The 21071-nt window shown below is 36.1% G+C and overlaps 1 protein-coding gene across 1 annotated transcript in view; it reads right to left on the minus strand.

The window, feature by feature from the left end:
• The window catches only part of nbeab (neurobeachin b), a 377709-nt gene that overhangs the window by 24594 nt on the left and 332044 nt on the right, over positions 1-21071 (minus strand). The window contains exon 47 of the mRNA XM_067364674.1: positions 14839-15009. Coding sequence (XP_067220775.1) covers positions 14839-15009 — 171 coding nt within the window. The remainder of the gene's footprint in view (positions 1-14838; positions 15010-21071) is intronic.

The raw sequence follows: 21071 nt of genomic DNA on the forward strand, positions 1-21071 counted from the left end.
TGTTGTGAAGAAAAAATATACGTACACTCATACACAGCTTGGGTCCCTAAACATTTTTTACAAAAAATGAATACAAAATAGGAATTATTTTATAATTTTATGATTTTTTTTTTTCTTGTTATATTCTTTATAATGAATTGATTGAGGAATACCAAGAAGGTTGATGTGTAACTTTAAAAAATTTATGAGGAGGAGGGTAGTGAATGACGTCCCGGGTCACTAAAGACCCATGGTATGCATTTAAGGGTTAATACTAATAGTAGATTAGAAACACACTACTAAAAGTCTAAAAGGATAATAATGTAATGAGAATGATTACATCCTTTTCTGAGTCTAAAGCACAGATACAAATCATTATGTCATTTATATTTAGTAATTTAGCAGACATTTTATCCAAGAAACGAAAAACATCAGATGCAACTCAGAAACAACCTCATATACTATATAGTGCCACAATATCAAGTTTTCAGACTAAGCTAAAGTTGTACAGACGCGAGAGCAGAAGATCTATATAAACATATACTATATACGAATAATTATATACACTCAAATACTATAGACATACATCCAGTTATTGTACGATAATCTTTAGTCACTGACAAATCTGTGGATGTTAATTTTCAATTCCTGCAAAAAAAACAAAAAACAAAAAAAAAACTTGAATTTGGAATTTAAAATGTAGATTTATTTGTTCATGTCATATCAAAATGATCATAATAATGACAAGTAGTAACTTCAAATGAAACTGTTAAATTCATAAATGGGCAACTGACATGAAATACATGCATTAAATTGATCAAAAGTGATAGAAGATACATTTATAATGTCACAAATAATTGCATTTAAAACAAATGCTGTTCTTTTGAACTTTCTACTCATAGAATTCTGAAAAAAAGTACATCACAATTTCCACAAAAATATTAAGCATCTGTTTTCAACACTGATGATAAGAATTGGCTCAGCAAATCAGCATATTAAAATGATTTCTGAAGGATCATGTGACACTGAAGAGTGGATTAAGAATAAATTACATTTTAAAATACATTAAAGGTGCCCTAGAATTAAAAATTTAATTTACCTTGGCATAGTTAAATAACAAGAGTTCAGTACATGGAAAAGACATACATTGAGTTTCAAACTCCATTGTTTCCTCCTTCTTATATAAATCTCATTTGTTTAAAAGACGTCCGGAAAACAAGCAAATCTCAATATAACACTGACTGTTACGTAACAGTCGGGATCATTAATATGTACGCCCCCAATATTTGCATATGCCAGCCCAAGTTCCCAACATTATGAAAGGTATTACACAAGGGCAACCAGTATTAACGTCTGGATCTGTGCACAGCTGAATCATCAGACTAGGTAAGCAAGCAAGAACAACAGCGAAAAATGGCAGATAGAGCAATAATAACTGACATGATCCATGATATCATGATATTTGTAAACTGTCTTTCTAAATGTTTTGTTAGCATGTTGCTAATGTACTGTTAAATGTGGTTAAAGTTACCATCATTTCTTACTGTATTCACGGAGACAAGAGCCGTCGCTATTTTCATTTTTAAACACTTGGAGTCTGTATAATTCATAAACAACTTCATTCTTTATAAATCTCTCCAACAGTGTAGCATTAGCCGTTAGCCTGTTAGCCACGGAGCACTATCAAACTTGTTCAGAATCAAATGTAAACATCCAAATAAGGAAACCTTAGACTTATTTTACATCTTGTAAAAAAACGTCCAATGGCCTTTAAAATAGAAAACAGGGATTTTTAAATTTCACAATATTGCTGTATTTTTGATCAAATAAATGCAGCCTTGGTGAACCTAAGAGACTTCTTTCAGAAAAGTCTTCAAAAATTCTTACCGACCCCAAACTTTTGAGCAGAATAGTGTACTTTTGTGAAGTTGACACGTGTTATAACATGCTATAATCCATTTAAAACCATTTTAACCAAGGTTGTTGCCTAGTCACTGTTTAAAGTTTACTTGACCTAGTGTTACAATTACACAAAGATTTAGGTTTCTTTTTGCCCGTTATGTGATTTAAGCCATAAACTCAGATGAAGGGGTCAACATCATTGAAGAAAGCACAGAAAGCCATTCATTTTTCAGTCCTCACACATCCCTCATGTTATGTCACGCTGACAGATGCATGTCGCTGTGTGTTGGTTATTGATAGAGTGTATGTTTGTGGTTGTTTGTGTATGTGTGTGGAGCCCAGGAGATGTGGAGAGTTGCGCGTGTGCCACTGTGCACGGTAGCATTGACAGACACCTACAAGCTCCCCTTGGCTGTTCTGAGGCTCTGATCCCATCAATCTTTCCTTCCCGCGTGGAGCGCCTCCCACAGTCTAACAGAACAGCTCTCCCTCAGCGCTCGGAAGCCTGGACTCTTGTGTCAGATCAAACGTCTGCTTTATCCATGTCACCACACCGTCCAGATCTGCATGTTAAACATGTCACATGACCTACACGCTTAGAATCGGAACTGAACTCTAAAGCCTGAATTCAAAAATTTGAATGCTGCATTCACTACATGTTTACATATATTGCAATTTGGAGAAATTTGTGATATTAAATGACTTTTCACTTTCACAGTTTCTTTTAAAATAGTTGACTTTTACTTTAAAGTCAACACAAAATAAAAATGGACTCTATTTACTTTCATAACTCACATTAGTCTAAATTCTGTCAACGAATACCCCATTTCACTTAAATGGGATGCAAGTTGTGTTTCACGCTGACAAACCCACAGAATTATAATCATTAGTGCAACTGAAATGAGAGGAACAGAGAATACCAGTTCTCACTAAAATACTTTAAATACGAACAAGAGATCATCAAACTTAAACAATCTCATCTAAGCCTGACCCTCGTGGCAAAATTTGACACAAGCAGACTCTCACGATTTTGAGAAATCACATTTGGCAACAATTAAATGTCAGTCTGTGCTGTTTTACGATGCTGTCTGTCAAATAATAATGCGCTCACATTATAGTTATTTTAGGTTCGACTCAGGAACAGGGGTCACGATGCCTGCTCAAATAATGTAATCTGATCTGAAGATCTGAGAGAAACAGGCAGCCATGTGGAAAGTATCACTATATTTCTGCTATCCAACAGCGAAGAAAAGAACGTGAGGAAAAATTCCTTCTAGAAGTTCAGAAATATGAATAGAAATGGTCAATGTACTCCATATCAAAACTGTATATATATTCATTTTAGTATATTATGTTACAGTATGTATTAAGGCTGCTTTAATTTGATTAAAATACACTAAAAATAGTAATATCATGAAACGGTATTGCAATTTAAAATAACTGTTTTCTAATTTATTATATTTTAATAAAATAATTGTCACAAAAGGTCAAATCTGAATTCTCAGGAGCCATTACTCCAGTCTTCAGTGTCGCATGATCCTTCTAAAATGCTGATTTGGTGCTCAAGAAACATGTTGTGCCGCTTAAAGGGTTAGTTCACCCAAAAATGAAAATTGTGTCATTAATTACTCACCCTCATGTCGCTCCACACCCGTAAGACCTTCGTTCATCTTCAGAACACAAATTAAGATATTTTTTTGATAAAATCTGATGGCTCAGTGAGGCTGCTATTGCCAGTAAGATAATTAAAACTTTCAATGCCCAGGAAGCTACTAAAGACACATTTAAAACAGTTCATGTGACTACAGTGGTTCAACTTTAATGTTATGAAGCGATGAGAATGCTTTTTGCGCGCCAAAAAAAAAACCCAAAACAAAATAACGACTTTTCAACAATATCTAGTGAAGGCTGATTTCAAAACACTGCAAGCTTCGAAGCTTTACGAATCTTTTGTTTCGAATCAGTGGTTTGGAGTGCATATCAAACTGCCAAAGTCACGCCCCCCCAGTGGTGAACCATTGAAATTTTGAAACACTTATGACGTAATGAAGCCTCATTTACTGAACTGACTTTGGTGCTCCGAACCACTGATTCGAAACAAAAGATTCGTAAAGCTTCGAAGCTTCATGAAGCAGTGTTTTGAAATCGCCCATCACTAGATATTGTTGAAAAGTCTTATTTTGTTTTTTTGGCTCACAAAAAGTATTCTCTTCGCTTTATAATATTAAGATTGAAACATTGTACTCACATGAACTGTACTAAATATGTCTTTAGTAGCTTTCTGGACATCTGAAAGATGTTAATTATCTTGCTGGCAATAAAGGCCTCACTGAGCCATGTGATTTCATTAAAAATATCTTAATTTGTGTTCTGAAGATGAATGAAAGACTTACTTGAGGGTGAGTAATAAATGACATAATTATCATTTTTGTGTGAACTAACCCTTTACTATTTTTGTGGAATATATATATATATATATATATATATATATATATATATATATATATATATATATATATATATATATATATATATTCAAATCACACTACAACTTAGCCACTTAGACTAGTTTTGACACTGACTTTGACTTTTTCTAAATATTTTTGTGTTGCACCATTAAACTTATTAAGTTAATCATTAAAATGAATTAAAATCACCATTAAAATTATACAGCACTTAGCTGAAATGTAACTATACATATAAACTTAATTTTTACAATTTTTACCTTTAACGTACCGCCACGTACGGAAGTAGGGCTGGGCGATATATCGAATGCTTTTGTCACGTGCATTTCGTCAGTAAAGCCGGTTCCCTGATTGCCGTTAAATCGCCATCACCTGCTTTCAAATGGAGCGGCATTTAATAGACAGAGCCGTAGATCACTGACAAGCTTCACAATATCGCGTTCAATATCGGTATGAATCGCCGTCGATATTGAACGCGATATTGTGAAGCTTGTCAGTGATCTACGGCTCTGTCTATTAAATGCCGCTCCATTTGAAAGCAGGTGATGGCGATTTAACGGCAATCAGGGAACCGGCTTTACTGACGAAATGCTCATGACAAAAGCATTCGATATATCGCCCAGCCCTATACAGAAGCCCCCGCACCCTCCCTTCTTCAGGAATCTGTTTCGAACCAAGCATTGGGAATACCGGCACTTTTATTTTTCCACTTCAAGCACTGATTGAGGGTAAACATTATATCATTCAACTACGCATTACTTTACAGAGAGTTTACCACCTACTATCTGCATTCTGCCTTGAGAACAATTGGTGCAACCGAATAAAGTACAGAAATATTTACAAACTAGCTAGTAGTTAATAAGCCTCTAGTATGGACTTTAAGTTCCAGTTTAAGAAAGAACTTACAAATGACTGGTGCAACTCTACCCAGTACTTTAACTTTCTGAATGTAAAGTCCAGAAAAACATCCTGCATTTATAGCAACTCTGCCTTGTTATACATCCAATTCTGACAGATTATGTCTATCCAAAACTCCAGCTAAGGTTATGCAAGGGGCACGTCTTTTAAATCATCTCAATGTTGTCAACTGACCCACAACATCAACCGGTTGCTCATCTCAGCTCTGGAGAAAAAACACACTTTATCCAAAAAAGAAATCAATAACTCATAACTGGCAGTTCATTACTATAATCCACTTTAAGCCCCTGCTCTTTACGGCAGATAAGAAACACCTCTTGCATAAGCTGTGCGTGATTGTCTCCCCCTGGCCTGAGCTATAAGCCGCCATGCTTAGATAGACACAAAACATCCATCATAACCTGTGGCATGTCAATCACAGCTTCATCTTTGGGTCAGGTTAGATGTGCAAGTATGTCAAAATCTGATGCTCAGGTTCTCAGAGAATTTTTCATTTTAGGTGTAAGTTTAGTTCTGTCATGACAACTCTCAGAGTGTTTGGCATGGTAATAGATATGACAACGTTGATATGTTTGGTCTTGGTGGAATAGCTACACTGTTTCTGTTGATTATAGCTGCTGCTGCTGCAGAGCAAGAACAGGCTTACAATGTAGCATACATGAATTACCCGTAGCAGATCTATGCAGGTGGAGCTGGGGAAGGTGGAGGGTTTCTGAAAGCGTGCTGCAAACTGCTACAGCAAATGCTGACCAAGTATTTGAAGGTTGAAGAGCGAGCTCATTGGCTACTGATACAGCAGGAACCAATCAGCTGTACCTTATAGAGAATGATGTGACTGTAAGCAGATTTAGCCAAGGACCTATCGGCCTGCGCCATCTAGAGTTTCATGACAGAATTTTGTATTAATGCATATAAAAAAAAGAAAAAAAAGAGCTAAATGTAAAAGTCAGGCCTGCTATATGTTCATGTATGTGGAATTAAGTGCCTTAAGACCTGAAGAATACTTCATTATTACTTCATGTAGCTAATACTTGATACTTCACAAGTTTTCATGTTTGATGCCAAAACATTCGCTTAAAAAAAATCAATGTAGACTTCAATAATAATATTAATAATATCTCAGACTTGGAAGTAGGGCGTTTATATCCATTATTTCAAGCACAGGAGACTGTGAAAGGATCAAATGCACTTTTTCTTACAGAGACACTCCTTTGACATGTTCTACTCGTTTGTGAATGTATAATTTAATGCTTATTAGTCATGGATAATTCACAAGCAGTGCTTTCAGATTGTGCATTATGTTTACATGCAATAAAAATCTGTATCAAAAGATTGCTGGCATGTTCTTTATCTGTATTTCCTGTGACACAACCCTGCCAACTAGAGTCCTGTGACTCCATCATCAACTGCTGCCATTTTGATTTGACTCTGGAACGAGTTATGACCCTTAACTCCAGAGTTTGACATTTTAAGGCCGTAATTGCAGTGCTTAATGTCAGAGCTGTGGATGCACCTGTCAGTGGGGAATGAATCAATAGCCTGAAGGTGACGGTCACATTTCTGAGAGAGATACCATGAGCCATCTTCTCTCTCTCTCTCACATCTCAGGTGGAGATCGAGAGACCTGGGAAAAGCTAGAGAATTTAGTGTACTTGAGGTCAATATATTTTGTCCATGAGGTTATTCCTTTAATATTTTTAGGATGAGGAGTATTGGTTAACTAGTTTGAAAAATAGAGCAAAAAAAAAAAAAAAATGAATTCCTGCATTTTAAGAAGTCAACTTGAGGTCAGCTTTCTTCTTCATTTAAGTGTCTGAATGCCAGTTGCCAGGTGCTTGGATGACATTAAAAGCAATATAGGCTTTATTAATATACTGAATGGAACTTAAAGGCTTCTCAAACTCCCAAACTGACAAATAAAAGCCGGTTTTCTGGCTCTTCCGAGGCTAACAAACCTTGCTGTCAGCTACCATTGCTCTCAGAGTGCTGGACTGCTTGTGAAGAACGCGGCCACATGAAAGAAACATAATTGCTATTGTCTGGGATGTAGAGCTGAATGATGAAAAGCAAAGCTTTCTCCATATTGTTTGATAATTAGCCCCCCTGTTCCGTGAGTGATTTGCATAGTGGTCACTTGACAAATAAAGGCAGTCCTGGAAGTGACAGTATATAAATGACTTGTTTTGCAGACAGCAGATGGTGGGTATCACAGGGAGCGGGAGAGATAGAGGGAATGAGAGGGAGAAAAAGAGGAGGAAGGGAGGGAGGAATGGGGTACACACTGCTACAAACATGCTGCCTACCAGCTGCTGCTGTTGAATTGGAATCATATCCACAAACACAATTAAGTCTTCTTTCAAACTTCCACCAGTCAATAAAGATTATTTCGTGGAAAGTCAATAACATTGATTTGCATTGTAATTGCTTGATGAATTCAATTTTAATCGATAACCAGAAAATAAATAAATACTACTACACTTGTACTATTTCATGTCAAAGAGTGTTTTTAAATGAATCTACTATGTCCTTAAAACTAAAACTTTCAAAAAATTCCCATGATAATTAAAATAAAGTAGTGCTGCATGATTTGGATAAACTGAGAATCACATTTTTTTTGGGGGGATTCAAACAGAGATCATGATACTGAACAGACAACTAAACAAAATGGTGGCATAAAAATGTAATCGATACAATCGTTATTTGAAGCGCAAGTTCAAAAGGTGATTTGCTCTATTTTAATCACTTCTGTAGACATCAGTGTTTATATCTGAATTATAAACGCATATTTGCAACACAGAAAAAAACAACATTGTGTGGTTGAAAAGACTGTTTGTGAAGTTGTTTCATACCTACACATGATAAATGCTTTCTCTGGGTCATTGACGATGCAGTTTTCAATGTTCTGGTGTGATTTTGTCAATGGTTTAATAGACATAACGAACCGCCATCATTTAGGAATAGGACTGTGTTGGTTTTTGAATCGAGATTGTGATCTTTCAATAATTAATCATATAGCTCTAAAATGAAGCTGAAATAAAATATAAATATTGGATGAAAAACTTAAAATAAAAAAAAATAAATAAAAACTTTTTGGAAAAAAAATGCCTTGGAAAACTGAAATAAAAATGAATTAAAGCTAAATAAGAATATTTAAAAAAAACTAATGACAAATGAGACAAAAGCACATAACAGAATTACAAAAACTTAAACTAAAATCAAAAATGGAAAAAAAAAAGCTGATTCAAAATATCAATAAATACTAGAATAGCATATAAATAAAACATTTATGCTATGAGCATGAATGATAGCTCAAATCATGTTGCTTGTTGTGGAAAAGAGTGCTACTATGATTATGTGGCGACCAGGGCGGGCGAGAGCCGTGAGGGAACGGCGCGAGGCCGGTGGCGCGAGTGTTAATGAGCTTCACCTGGGAGGAGCTCCGGGAGCATAAAAGGAGGAGCGACTACCGTGGAGGAAGAGAGAGGACCAGGCCTGGACTTTATTTTATGCTTTATTATGTTTGTGTGGCCGGCAGACGTCCGCGAGGGTCTGCCGGCATTACTTTCGTTTTGTTCTTTGTTTATTTTGAATTAAAGTTACGTTGAATGTTCGCCGGTTCCCGCCTCCTTCTTCCCATTTACGAACTGTGTTACAGATTAGTTTTACAATTTTTGCCTGGTGGATGATAAAACAGGCAGAAAATCTCAATACATTTACATTGATGGAAGGACCAGAATAGCATAGCAACTTAGGAAAATTTGACTTAGGGGGAATTTAAATTTCCCCCTAGAAACCACCAAAAACACTTTAACAACCATATAGCAACACATTGGCACTCATCCACATCCCGGAATGTGGTGGTGACTTCTGCACAAGCAAAAAAAAAAACCTCACATTAATTTTTTTTTTTTCCATAATTTTCATTATAATTCTGTCAGATGCTTTTCTTGGCACCAGCTGTACTTTTAAGTAAAGTATTTATATGTACCTAAAGTGTTACAGATACCACACATTCATAGTAGAAGACGCAAATAAAGTGAGTAAGCAGTTTGAGTTTCTCTTTCCCAGAGGACATATTTGCATGGCAAGATCTGAATGACACATACTGACAGTCTCTCAGAGATATTCAACTGACGGTGGGTTCATTCATGCTTGAACTGCGGTTGACGAATGCTGATATTGCGAATCTTACGCCATAATTTTTAAACCTGTTGCATCTGGAGACTTGGTTAAAAAATGGTTAACCTACATATATATCAAAAAAAAAAAAAAAAAACATCCCACTTCTCTTTAGCTAATACATAATGCTAGCATAGACACAGTAGTCCATCTAGTGATGACATTTATAAAGCATTTTACCCACAGGCGAAGGGTGAACCAACTCCAGGGTAAGGCTAAGGAGATGTGCTTCCCCTTTAAAAGGATTGTTAACCCAAAAATGAAAATGTTGCCATCATTTACTCACCCTCAACTCACCCTCACCCTCAAGTCCAAACCTGTATGAGTTTCTTTCTTCTGTTGAAAACAAAAGAAAATATTTTAAAGAATGTTGGTAATCAAACAGTTGACGGCACCCATTGACTTCCATGGTATTGTTTTTCCCAAGTCCTATCTTCTTTTGAAGAAAGAAACTCATACATGTTTCAAACAACTTAAGGGGGAGTACGCAATGACAAAATTTATATTTTTGGGTGAACCATCCCTTTAAAAGCACATTCTAATAGATTTTCATAAAACAGTTTCAGATTACATGTCGTCACACAACTTACACATCCCAGCAGAGGGGGGACTCGAGTCACATGACTTGACTCGAGTCTGACTTAAAGGTGATAAAGAGGATCTTTTCGTCGACTGAGAAACCAAAGACTGTTACTGAGTTTTTGAAATGAGCGCATGCGTAAGAACAACCCCCCCCTCCTTTCGAGGGAACACCTCCCAAAACTCGTGCACGAGTGTTTACCACCGGCATTCGCTGTGTTGTGTTAGTGGATTCATTATGTCGGACTCACCGCAGGTAACTCATAATCTGCAGTTGTTACTCCTGTCTCCTGACAAAAACATTGCATGCGGCGCCTGTGAAGTGTGCAAAGTTACTGGAGTGCGCAGCCGCGCTCGTCTCTCACAAGGAACGTCACGGCAGTGATTGACAAGCCAGAGGGCCAATCATTTATGTGATGATCGCGTAAACGATTGGCTGATGTTTTTAAGGCCCTACCTCGTGCACAGATGATGAATATTAATATTATTCCTTTCAGTGCACCTAATAAATAGTCTTTTATCAGTTAGTAAAGACAGTTTCAAGTAATATTGCAAAAATGTATAAAACAAAACATCCTCTTTAGCACCTTTAAGTCGCACATTTTAGGACTTGAGACTTGCTTGACAAATATTAACAAAAGACTTGACTTGACTTTGACTTGACATTCATGACTTATGACTCGAAATAACTTGTCTTTTGTTTAATAAATATCTGTTTTTGAACGCACCGCAACCTAACCACGTGACACAGCAGGCAAGCAGAGAGAGCTATCGTGAGCTCTCTCATGGACAGAGCATGCAGTCATGACTGAACATGAAAGGCGCTATGCCAAGAATAATTAAGTAAAAAAAATGTTTTGGACATGTTAAGAGTTGACTTTGAATTGGTTTTGTGTTCATTAACTGGGTTAAAATCAGTGCATAAACGCAGCATCCAAAAAAAGAGGACGCGCTGTCTGTGACGCGCCTGAATGTCACGCTTGAACGAACAATAACACATAATACCAAAAATGTCAGTTTTGAAAAGTTTGAAAAAACCAATGCTGTCTGTCACTGAAGAACAAAGGTAACAGAGAAAATGATCACATCTAATTTTTTTGCAAGTGCAATGCATTGTAAATGGTTAGTCACTATTTTTCATATATTTTACCTTTATTCAACACCTCTGTTTCCATTGTTATTCGAGCGGCTCATTTGACTTCCTGCTTCTTTGATACCACTCCCTCCGAAATACACAATGTGCTCCGATTGGTTAGCTGGCCCAGTGTATCGTGATTCGCTGAAGTGTCCAGAAACTTCACGCCCCTTACCATTAGTTATACGTGCTTCAGTGGAAATGTAAATAATGGCGTCTATATTGCTGTATCAAATTGAGCCAGAATGAGACCCAGATGAAGAGGGTCAAGCAGAACCTCTGCAATCGCGGCTTTCAAAGGAAATTTATTTATTTTTTTATTTGTGTCAAAGTGTTTAGATATGCTGTTACTGCTGTTTGTTAGCTTTCAATATCCAGTTTTAACCTATTAAAGCTTTACTGCAGCCGAATAATTACATGACTGAGTAGTAGCATTTTTGTAAAGGTAGCGTTTAATTTATAGCATGAACAACTGTTTGTCTATGAACAGAGACGTTTTGGGGTTTGTTGGCGTTTGTTGGAGAAGTATGCAATAGAATTTAGCTAACTGGCTAGCGAAGCAAAAAAGGGTTGGTCTTTGTTTACATCCTTGATGCAACCAAAAAATAGCAACAACTATATATTTAAAAGACATGTACAAAAAATAAAACATATTTACAGTTTGGGACCGATAAACAGCTGCTTCTGCTTCTAAAACCACCCCTTTAAGGATTTTTATTATATTGACAGCTCAGCTGTGTGTGGACACCTTTTGAGTAGAAATGCATATTGCTTTTTTTTGTTGCAAATAAAACTCCCATAGTCCATAACTACTGTAGATTTACTTATTTTAATATAAATTCAGTTAAATCATCAAACATTTGTATGACTTGCCAGTGACTTGTTTGATCCAAGCTACGACTTGACTTGAATTGCTTGACATAAAGCAGTGACTTGACTTGACTTGATTCTCACAAAAATTGACTTGGACTTGCATGAGACTTGAAGGTTAAGACTTGAGACTTACTTGTGACTTGCACATGTATGACTTACTCCCACCTCTACATCCCAGCATAAACACTCTCAATAAACTATTTGTTAGTAAAGCATACAAACCACTGTTAATTTAAACAGAGAAGCAAGCATACTGTATATGGGATTTGGCATGGCAGAACTATAGTCAATAAAAAGCTGTCACTCATCTTAGTTCATTGCGATCTCACAAAGTTCAGAGATGCACCGATGTATTGGCCAACAATCGGTATCGGCCGATAAAAGCTATTATTATCACTATCGGCCATCGATTGTTTAAAAACTGCAGATGACTAGGGCTGATTATATCCTGTCAATCAAAAGGGTGCAGAAAGACGTGTTCAGACTGCAACTCATACATACTGCGTGTGAAGAAAATCGCTTGTGTGTTGAATTTTAATGTATTAACAGTTTTAAAATAGTGACGTTAAAGCAGGTTCTTTTTGACCCTATGAATCACCCGTAGTTCAAGCCAGGGTTGCCAGGTCTGCATTTTTTCCCTACATCAAATATTATTTGTAGCGCCTCCCATCCAATAATCGCAAAAAGATTTGTGCTTCATTGCATCTTATAAGAATAAAAGTTTCAGTTTGGCAATTTTATCATGAAATTCAAACAAATAAATGGTGTTTTGATGCTCTTAAATGTGACGTGTCAGATCGCTGTAATGCCTCAGTTCATGCGGCAACACGGAGCGCGAGTCTTTTCTTCCTCTTCAATACAAGTTATATCTCAAAAAACATGCATGAACATCAAAGGTACGTTGAAAGATATAGTATAAATTACCAGAATGTATCATGTCTCATGTAATCACTTTAAGACATAAACAAAACAGCTTGTGAACAATATGTCACATCATGTCACATTTACCTAAGGAATGTTTTCCAATGTCCATAGTTCCTTAGCTATCTATATATAAAAAAACACTATACAGGAGCTTATTTACTGTTAATTATATGTTTGTGTAAATTTGCCATGAAGACAACACGTGGTTATGAAAACTACCTTATGTGATACTAAGTTTTATACAAACATTTCAGTTTTTATTTGAGTGTAATTATTATATCAGAAAGTAAACAACAGCTGAATATAATACCTCTGTTATAACCTTTAATATTGTAGTGTACCAAATGAGAGGGTTCGCTGTATAATTTGCAGCATTATTTGGGAGAGATTTATTTTCCTTAAGAAAAACCACACTATCGGTATGGCATCGGCATCGGCATATATTCTGAATAATCACTATCGATCTCGGTAGAGAAATTTAGTATCTGAGCACCTCTTTTTTACAATCAATGAAGCTGACTGCACAAATAATCTCTTTTTTACATAATTGTTTGTTATAATGGGAGGATTTGCAAGCATGCAGAACTCTTAAAGGTGCCCTAGAATTTGCATAGTTAAATAACAAGAGTTCAGTACATGGAAATGACATACAGTGAGTCTCAAACTCCATTGTTTCCTCTTTCTTATATAAATCTCCTTTGTTTAAAAGACCTCCAACGAACAGGCGAATCTCAACATAACACCAACTGTTACGTAACAGTTGGGATCATTAATATGTACGCCCCCAATATTTGCATATGCCAGCTCATGTTCAAAGCCATTAGAGAAGGGCAGCCAGTATTAACGTCTGGATCTGTGCACAGCTGAATCATCAGACTAGGTAAGCAAGCAAGAACAACAGTGAAAAATGGCAGATGGAGCGATAATAACTGACATGATCCATGATTACATGATATTTTTAGTGATGTCTTTCTAAATGTTTTGTTAGCATGTTGCTAATGTACTGTTAAAATGTGGTTAAAGTTACCATCGTTTCTTACTGTATTCACGGAGACAAGAGCTGTCGCTATTTTCATTTTTAAACACTTGGAGTCTGTATAATTCATAAACACAACTTCATTCTTTATAAATCTCTCCAACAGTGTAGCATTAGCCGTTAGCCACGTAGCACAGCCTCAAATTCATTCAGAATCAAATGTAAATATCCAAATAAATACAATACTCACATAATCCGATGTATGCATGCGTGACGAACACTTTGTAAAGATCCATTTTGAGGGTTATATTAGCTGTGTGAACTTTGTTTATGCTGTTTAAGGCAAGCGCGAGCTCCGTTGGAGGGGGAGCACGAGATTTAATGGGGCCGCAGCATAAATCGGCTCATATTTAATGATGCCCCAAAATAGGCAGTTAAAAAAATTAATAAAAAAAAAATCTATGGGGTATTTTGAGCTGAAACTTCACAGACACATTCAGGGGACACATTATACTTATATTACATCTTGTAAATTCGATGGCATCAGAAACTTCAGAAACTTTAACACCTCTGTTTGGCCGTTGCGTTCAAGAAATAAACATATATGTTTGTGATAGGCTAAATTGTTCAACGCTGCAAAACATGTAAATAGAAACATTCTCCAGAGCACAAACACAGATCTTTTGCCAAATATGTTTTGCCAGTATGCTGTTATTACAGAGAAAAGGTACCCGTAACTGCTGATCAGATTTCTTTCTAAAAGCAATCAGAAGCTTTCACACTCTCTGCCTATGATTTTAGCCTTTACTAGCACAGTCCAATTATAAAAATGGAAAAAAATGAAATGTTAGCCACAAATTCCAGAAACCTGTTGCCGTTGTCATGGCAACGCCGTGGCGGCGACCTACCTCGCGCAATGGGGGATCACTGGCGAGGCTGTCGAGGTTGACGGAGCCCTCGTAGGTCAGGTGGTGAAAGACGTTGAGGGCGCGTGCCGCCTCGGGCCCACGTTGTTTGTAGCCAAAAATAAGGTCAATCCACTGGTGCAGCTGACACGACACAAACTCGCTTTCCAGAGCCTGTCAAAGAGAGCAGGGCAATTAGAGGTGAAAGGTACACGTACACAACATAACCACAAACACACACAGACGTACAGACACGAACACACATGCACAGACAAACAAACACTTGGGGCGATGCTTCTTTAGAGGACTGCAATAGACTGAAACCATCATAAAAGTCCAACATGTAAATAAATAAACTTGTTTTCAATCTTTTAACAGTTGTCTTTCAATAATATATGATAGATGCACCTCTTGAAGCTCATATCATCTAAATAAACAACATACAGTGGCCCTAAAGGTATTTGGACACACTTAAAGACATACAAATGTTGTAAGTTCCACTATATTATCTCTCATGCTCAACCAAGTCTGCATTTATATGATCAAAAATACAGCAAAAACAGTCATTTTGTTAAATATTATTATTACTATTTTAATATTTTTTAAAGTGTAATTTATTCCTGTGATAGCAAAGCTGTATTTTCAGCATCAATACTCCAGTCTTCAGTGAAGAAATCATTCTAATATGCTGATTTGGAGCTATAGAGAAAAATTTCCTATGATTATCAATCTTGAAAACAGTTTTTTTTTTCTTTTTTTTTTTTCAGAATTCTTTTAATGAATATAAAGTTCAAAAGAACAGCATTTATTTTGAAACAGAAATCTTTTGTAACATTCTTAATGCCACTTTTCATCAATTTAAAGCTTCATTGCTGAATAATAGTATTCATTTCTTTCAATGAAAAGTAGTAGTAGTAGATTTTTTTCTCAAAATAATGGTCAGTTATGAATTCAAAGCACCATTCCACTCCACTAGGGGTCTAGATACTGCCTGCTACTGAAGGGTAATGCTTAAAGATTACACAGAAGTGCTTTATTATAGGTATCAAACCCATTCGAAAGACTGTCATACTGAAATAACAAAGGGAAAAAAGAAAGACTGAACAAATAACACAGAATGGCACACAAATACACACTTTTTTTCTTCCTCTCACACACAAACACACCCAGGGACCCGCTGCTGGAATTTACACACTCACTCTCACATCAGAAATAACAGCTATTACCAACAGAGCAAGCCGTGGAGCGCAGGGGCTGAGTTACCCCCGGGGCATGTCATTACAATCGAAAGTGACACATGCAAAGATGGGAACACTAAGTGAAAGAAAGAGAGGAAGAAATGGTAGAGAGGGAGAGAGAGAGAGAGGGAGCACAAAGACAAGGAGGGAAAGAGGGGATTAAATGAGACAGAGAGAAAGAGCAGCAGAGAGAGAAAAAGAAAGGGCAAGATCTAAGGACAAAACCGAGCTGTAGACTGTTTAAAAATGTATGTGCTATTCAACTAACCTAAAATTCTAGTCATTCCAACCAACCAAAGAATCACATTAAAAATATCCACAAAATGAAATTAATATTTATTGAAACGTTCAGTGTATGACCCAAACACGAAAATTGTCATGTTGTTTTAAATCTGTATGATTTAATTTTCCTTCTACCATGGAACACAAAAAGATATTTTACCGAATATTCAAACATGGCGCATCAAGATGTCTGGTGTCAACGATGTTTGGTGTCAATTATTTAAAATCAGCTTCAAATAAGATTTGAGATATAAAGGTACAACAACAGGAAGGTTAATATCGACTTTCAATCTGTTCCTCACAAAAAGCTATCATATAACTTCAGAAAACTTGGAATATAGCACATCTATTCTATTGACCAGTTTTATAGTTACTTAAGTAGATTTATACTGTGAGTAAGTATCAAAAATGTATCAGTGAATCATTTACATGATCAGTGGAAAAGATTTTTAACATTTTTTTAAATATTACTTTTTCAAATATTCCTCAAAAGTGCTAAAGGAATTGTTTGAAAGCATAATATGCAACATTTTTGAATTAAAATATCCAAAGACCACTAGAACAATGGTATATATTTTGTTAACTTGTGTACTTACATTATCCCAAATGTTTCCAAGAATGTTTAAATCCAGAGAAATAAGCAAACTTTAACCAGAACACGGACCATGTCCGTGCATCGCATATCATTGACATCATACCCGCGTTACCCTCGGTTTAGTTTGTAGAAACCATGGAAACACCAAATACGCTTTAATATATTGTCTTATTAGACAGGTGAGGAACTGTTTGGATGGATACATTCATCAACAGAAAACTAATCAGTGTTACATAGCTCAACACAGTAGGTCTTATTGTATAAATCTCGTTTTATTGATTTACCATGAGTACCATGAACATTTACATAGTGTGCCTTTAATGAAACTGAATCTGAATTCTTAAAGGTGCCCTAGAATTAAAAATTGAATTTATCTTGGCATAGTTGAATATGCGAGAGTTCATGGAAATGACATACAGTGAGTCTCAAACTCCATTGTTTCCTCCTTCTTATATAAATCTCATTTGTTTAAAATACCTCCAACGAACAGGCGAATCTCAACATAACACCGACTGTTACGTAACAGTTGGGATCATTAATATGTACGACCCCAATATTTGCATATGCCAGCCCATGATCAAGGCATTAGACAAGGGCAGCCAGTATTAACGTCTGGAGCAGCACAGCTGAATCATCAGACTAGGTAAGCAAGCAAGAACAATAGTGAAAAATGGCAGATGGAGCGATAATAACTGACATGATCCATGATTACATGATATTTTTAGTGATATTTGTAAACTGTCTTTCTAAATGTTTTGTTAACATGTTGCTGATGTAATGTTAAATGCGGTTAAAGTTACCATCGTTTCTTACTGTATTCACGGAGACAAGAGCCGTCGCTATTTTCATTTTTAAACACTTGCAGACTGTATAATTCATAAACACAACTTCATTCTTTATAAATCTCTCCTACAGCGTGTAATGTTAGCTTTAGCCACGTAGCATAGCCACAAATTCATTCAGAATCAAATGTAAACATCCAAATAAATACCATACTTAAGCGATTAGACATGCTGCATGATGAACACTTTGTAAAGATCCATTTTGAGGGTTATATTAGCTGTTTGAACTTTGTTTATGCTGTTTCGCAAGAGCACGAGAATTTAAAGGGGCTGCAGCCTGAATCGGCGCATATTTAATGATGCCCCAAAATAGGCAGTTAATAAATGAATAAAAAAAAAAAAATCTATGGGGTATTTTGAGATGAAACTTCACAGACACATTCAGGGGACACCTTCGACTTATATTACATTTAAGAGGAATCAGACATGTTAATGGAAAAAAATCTTTCAGGACTTTCTACTAAACTTCTTCTAAGAACAAATAAAGTCAAATTATAGTGTTGTCAAAAGTACCAACTTCGATACCGAAGGCAGTATCGGTACTGAAATTTTAAAAATGTGATTCTTTGAGTGCTGTTGAGCAGATTCGTAAACACCTCTGATTGGCTATTGTGTTCAAATGCTCAACATACATGTCTGTGATTGGCTACAATGATCAACAACGCACAGGAGCGTTTGAAAGTGTTTTGAAAGCGGGAGCGTTTGAAAGCAGGTGTCTATCAGCGGACCGGTCCACTGCTTTCAAACACTCCTGTGTGTATCTGTGTAAGTGCTTGGTGAAGAGCGTCACTGATGTCTATTTACAACATGTTTTTGAAGTGTTGATCATTGTAGCCAATCACAGACATATATGATGAGTGCGTCAACACAATGGCCACAATGGTGTTTACGAATTCGCTCAACAGAGCTCACATTTTTAAAATTTATTTGTACCTTTTGTCAGCACTAAGTCAAATGGGTTCAGAATGTAAACAATGAACAAATTGTCATGCTTTAAAAACAGAGCGGAGATGTCTTTTTCAGAATATTTACACTGGCTTGTGTTAAAATTATGAAGACACCATCAAATCAATGATTTTGAGGCACTATACAAATGCCGTTAAGGAAAATTCTGAGTTTCCAGAAAGAGGAACCAAACTGTGAGACATATTTTTGCATCATTTAAGGCTCATGTCAAGTAGTCATGTCAAAAAGCATCTGAGGTGTTTTGACATTCTCAAGCACTTTCTTTAAGAAAATCTCACTTTAACAGACAGCTTCTTTTGTGATCTTTGGATATGTGTATGTGTGTGTGTGAGTGTGTGTCTCTGAATAGTTGAATGTGTTAAACCAGGAAAAAAAATGAGGCCGGAGGAAAGGTCACCTCCACAAGACACACACACATACACCCCAGCACTGTCACTGCAGCTGAAAAGGTCAAGTGTGTTTTCTATAGAGCACATACACACACACTTTTTCCTCGGGCAGCAGGGGCCACAACACCCCTCTAATACTTTGATTTGGCAGCAGTTTTGATACACAATCAGTAGTTTTAAATGCATAAACACACACAATCTCAAATTACACACCCTGCAGCATATACAGCTCCCATGTCTCACTGTTATTCCCTTATATTTTTATATGTGAGTGCTAGATAGAGCCATTATAAAAGGTAGTACAAAATTTCGACCCCACCGCAGTCTGAAGGGATTGGTGGACACACACACAGACACACACATCCATGAGGTCCTGTCTGCTGTGAGCCAAATCATGATTGATGAGGCCGGCATTAGGGTAACATTATAAGGGACAGTGGCCGGGCCTGTCCTCCACGACATCATTCAGGTCAGTGGTAGATTACATTAGTATCGAGCAGTGCACTACATTACGACCTTCACTGAGGAAAAGCAGAACGCTGAGGCCTGCAGAGGACCAGGATGTTGTATCATATGAATGAATGAGTGTGATCTCAGGGGAAATGATGGAAGGAAATGGATTACAGATTAAATACTGGACTAAGAATTTAAGATCGCAGATTCTGTTCAGACATTACATCAGTTGATGTAATATCGTCAGCAGAGCAATACGACATCAGTAGGCCTACATGAGACTGCTCTTCTGCCACATTTTCTGAATCAGTAAATTAATTCAATCATGTGCAGTTTATTATATATAAAACTAATATATAAAACATTAATCAGAATTCTATCTATCTATCTATCTATCTATCTATCTATCTATCTATCTATCTATCTATCTATCTATCTATCTATCTATCTATCTATCTATCTATCTATCTATCTATCTATCTATCTATCTATCTATCTATCTATCTATCTATCTATCTATCTATCTATCTATCTATCTATCTATCTATCTATCTATCATCTCTGTGTGTATTTTCTTTAAAGAAATTAATACTTTTAGTAATTAATACAGGTAGGATGCATTAAATTGACCAAAAGTGACAGTAAAGACTTCCAGATTTCTATGTCAAATAAATGATAAATAAATATATTAATTAAAATAATTCTGCAAAGAGAGCAGTATAAAATACTAAGCAGTACAAATCGAATATTAGCATATTCTGAATATGACACTGAACACTGGAGCAATGATGCTGAAAATACAGCTTTGCCATCACAGGTATAAATTACATTTTAAAGTATAATAAAATAGAAATTAGTTATTTTAAATTTGAATAGTATTTTACAGTATTCCTGTTGTTACTGTGTTTTTGATCAAATAAATGCAGCCTTGGTGAGCATAAGAGACTTCTTTCAAAAACATTAAAAAAAATGAACTTAAACTTACATATAAAGTTGAATTGAACCAAATGAATGCAATTTCCTGAACAAAGTACTCTTATGAGTTGGTCATTTTCGTAAATTAAATTAAAATAAATAAATTTCTAATATTTCTTTCTCAAAAGTACTTAAAGAATTGTCAATGGAATGGTTGAGGAAAAAGAAACGTTAAAAGGAATCAGAACAAAAATCCAAATCTGAATCATTTCCCAATATGCCCAGTGCTAGAAGAGAAAGCAATGGTCAGGAGGGGACAAATAGGAACACTGTCTTGGGCGAGGGCTCACTGAGGTCCTCTATGGTGTCTGTAAACTTTGTAAATGACAGAATCCTGTAGAAACAGTGAAAACTTTCACTTTTGTTAGTTTCACTCAAACCATCCTTGTTCATGTTACTTAAAAACTCATGCAACTACGTGAACTTAATTTAACTGAGTTGTTTCTACTAAAAATGAGTATTGTTAGCTTTAATTAACAAGTGTTTGTCAGTCAAC

This window comes from Chanodichthys erythropterus, chromosome 17, assembly GCF_024489055.1.
Source record: "Chanodichthys erythropterus isolate Z2021 chromosome 17, ASM2448905v1, whole genome shotgun sequence".
In the NCBI taxonomy this organism is placed as follows: Eukaryota; Metazoa; Chordata; class Actinopteri; order Cypriniformes; family Xenocyprididae; genus Chanodichthys; species Chanodichthys erythropterus.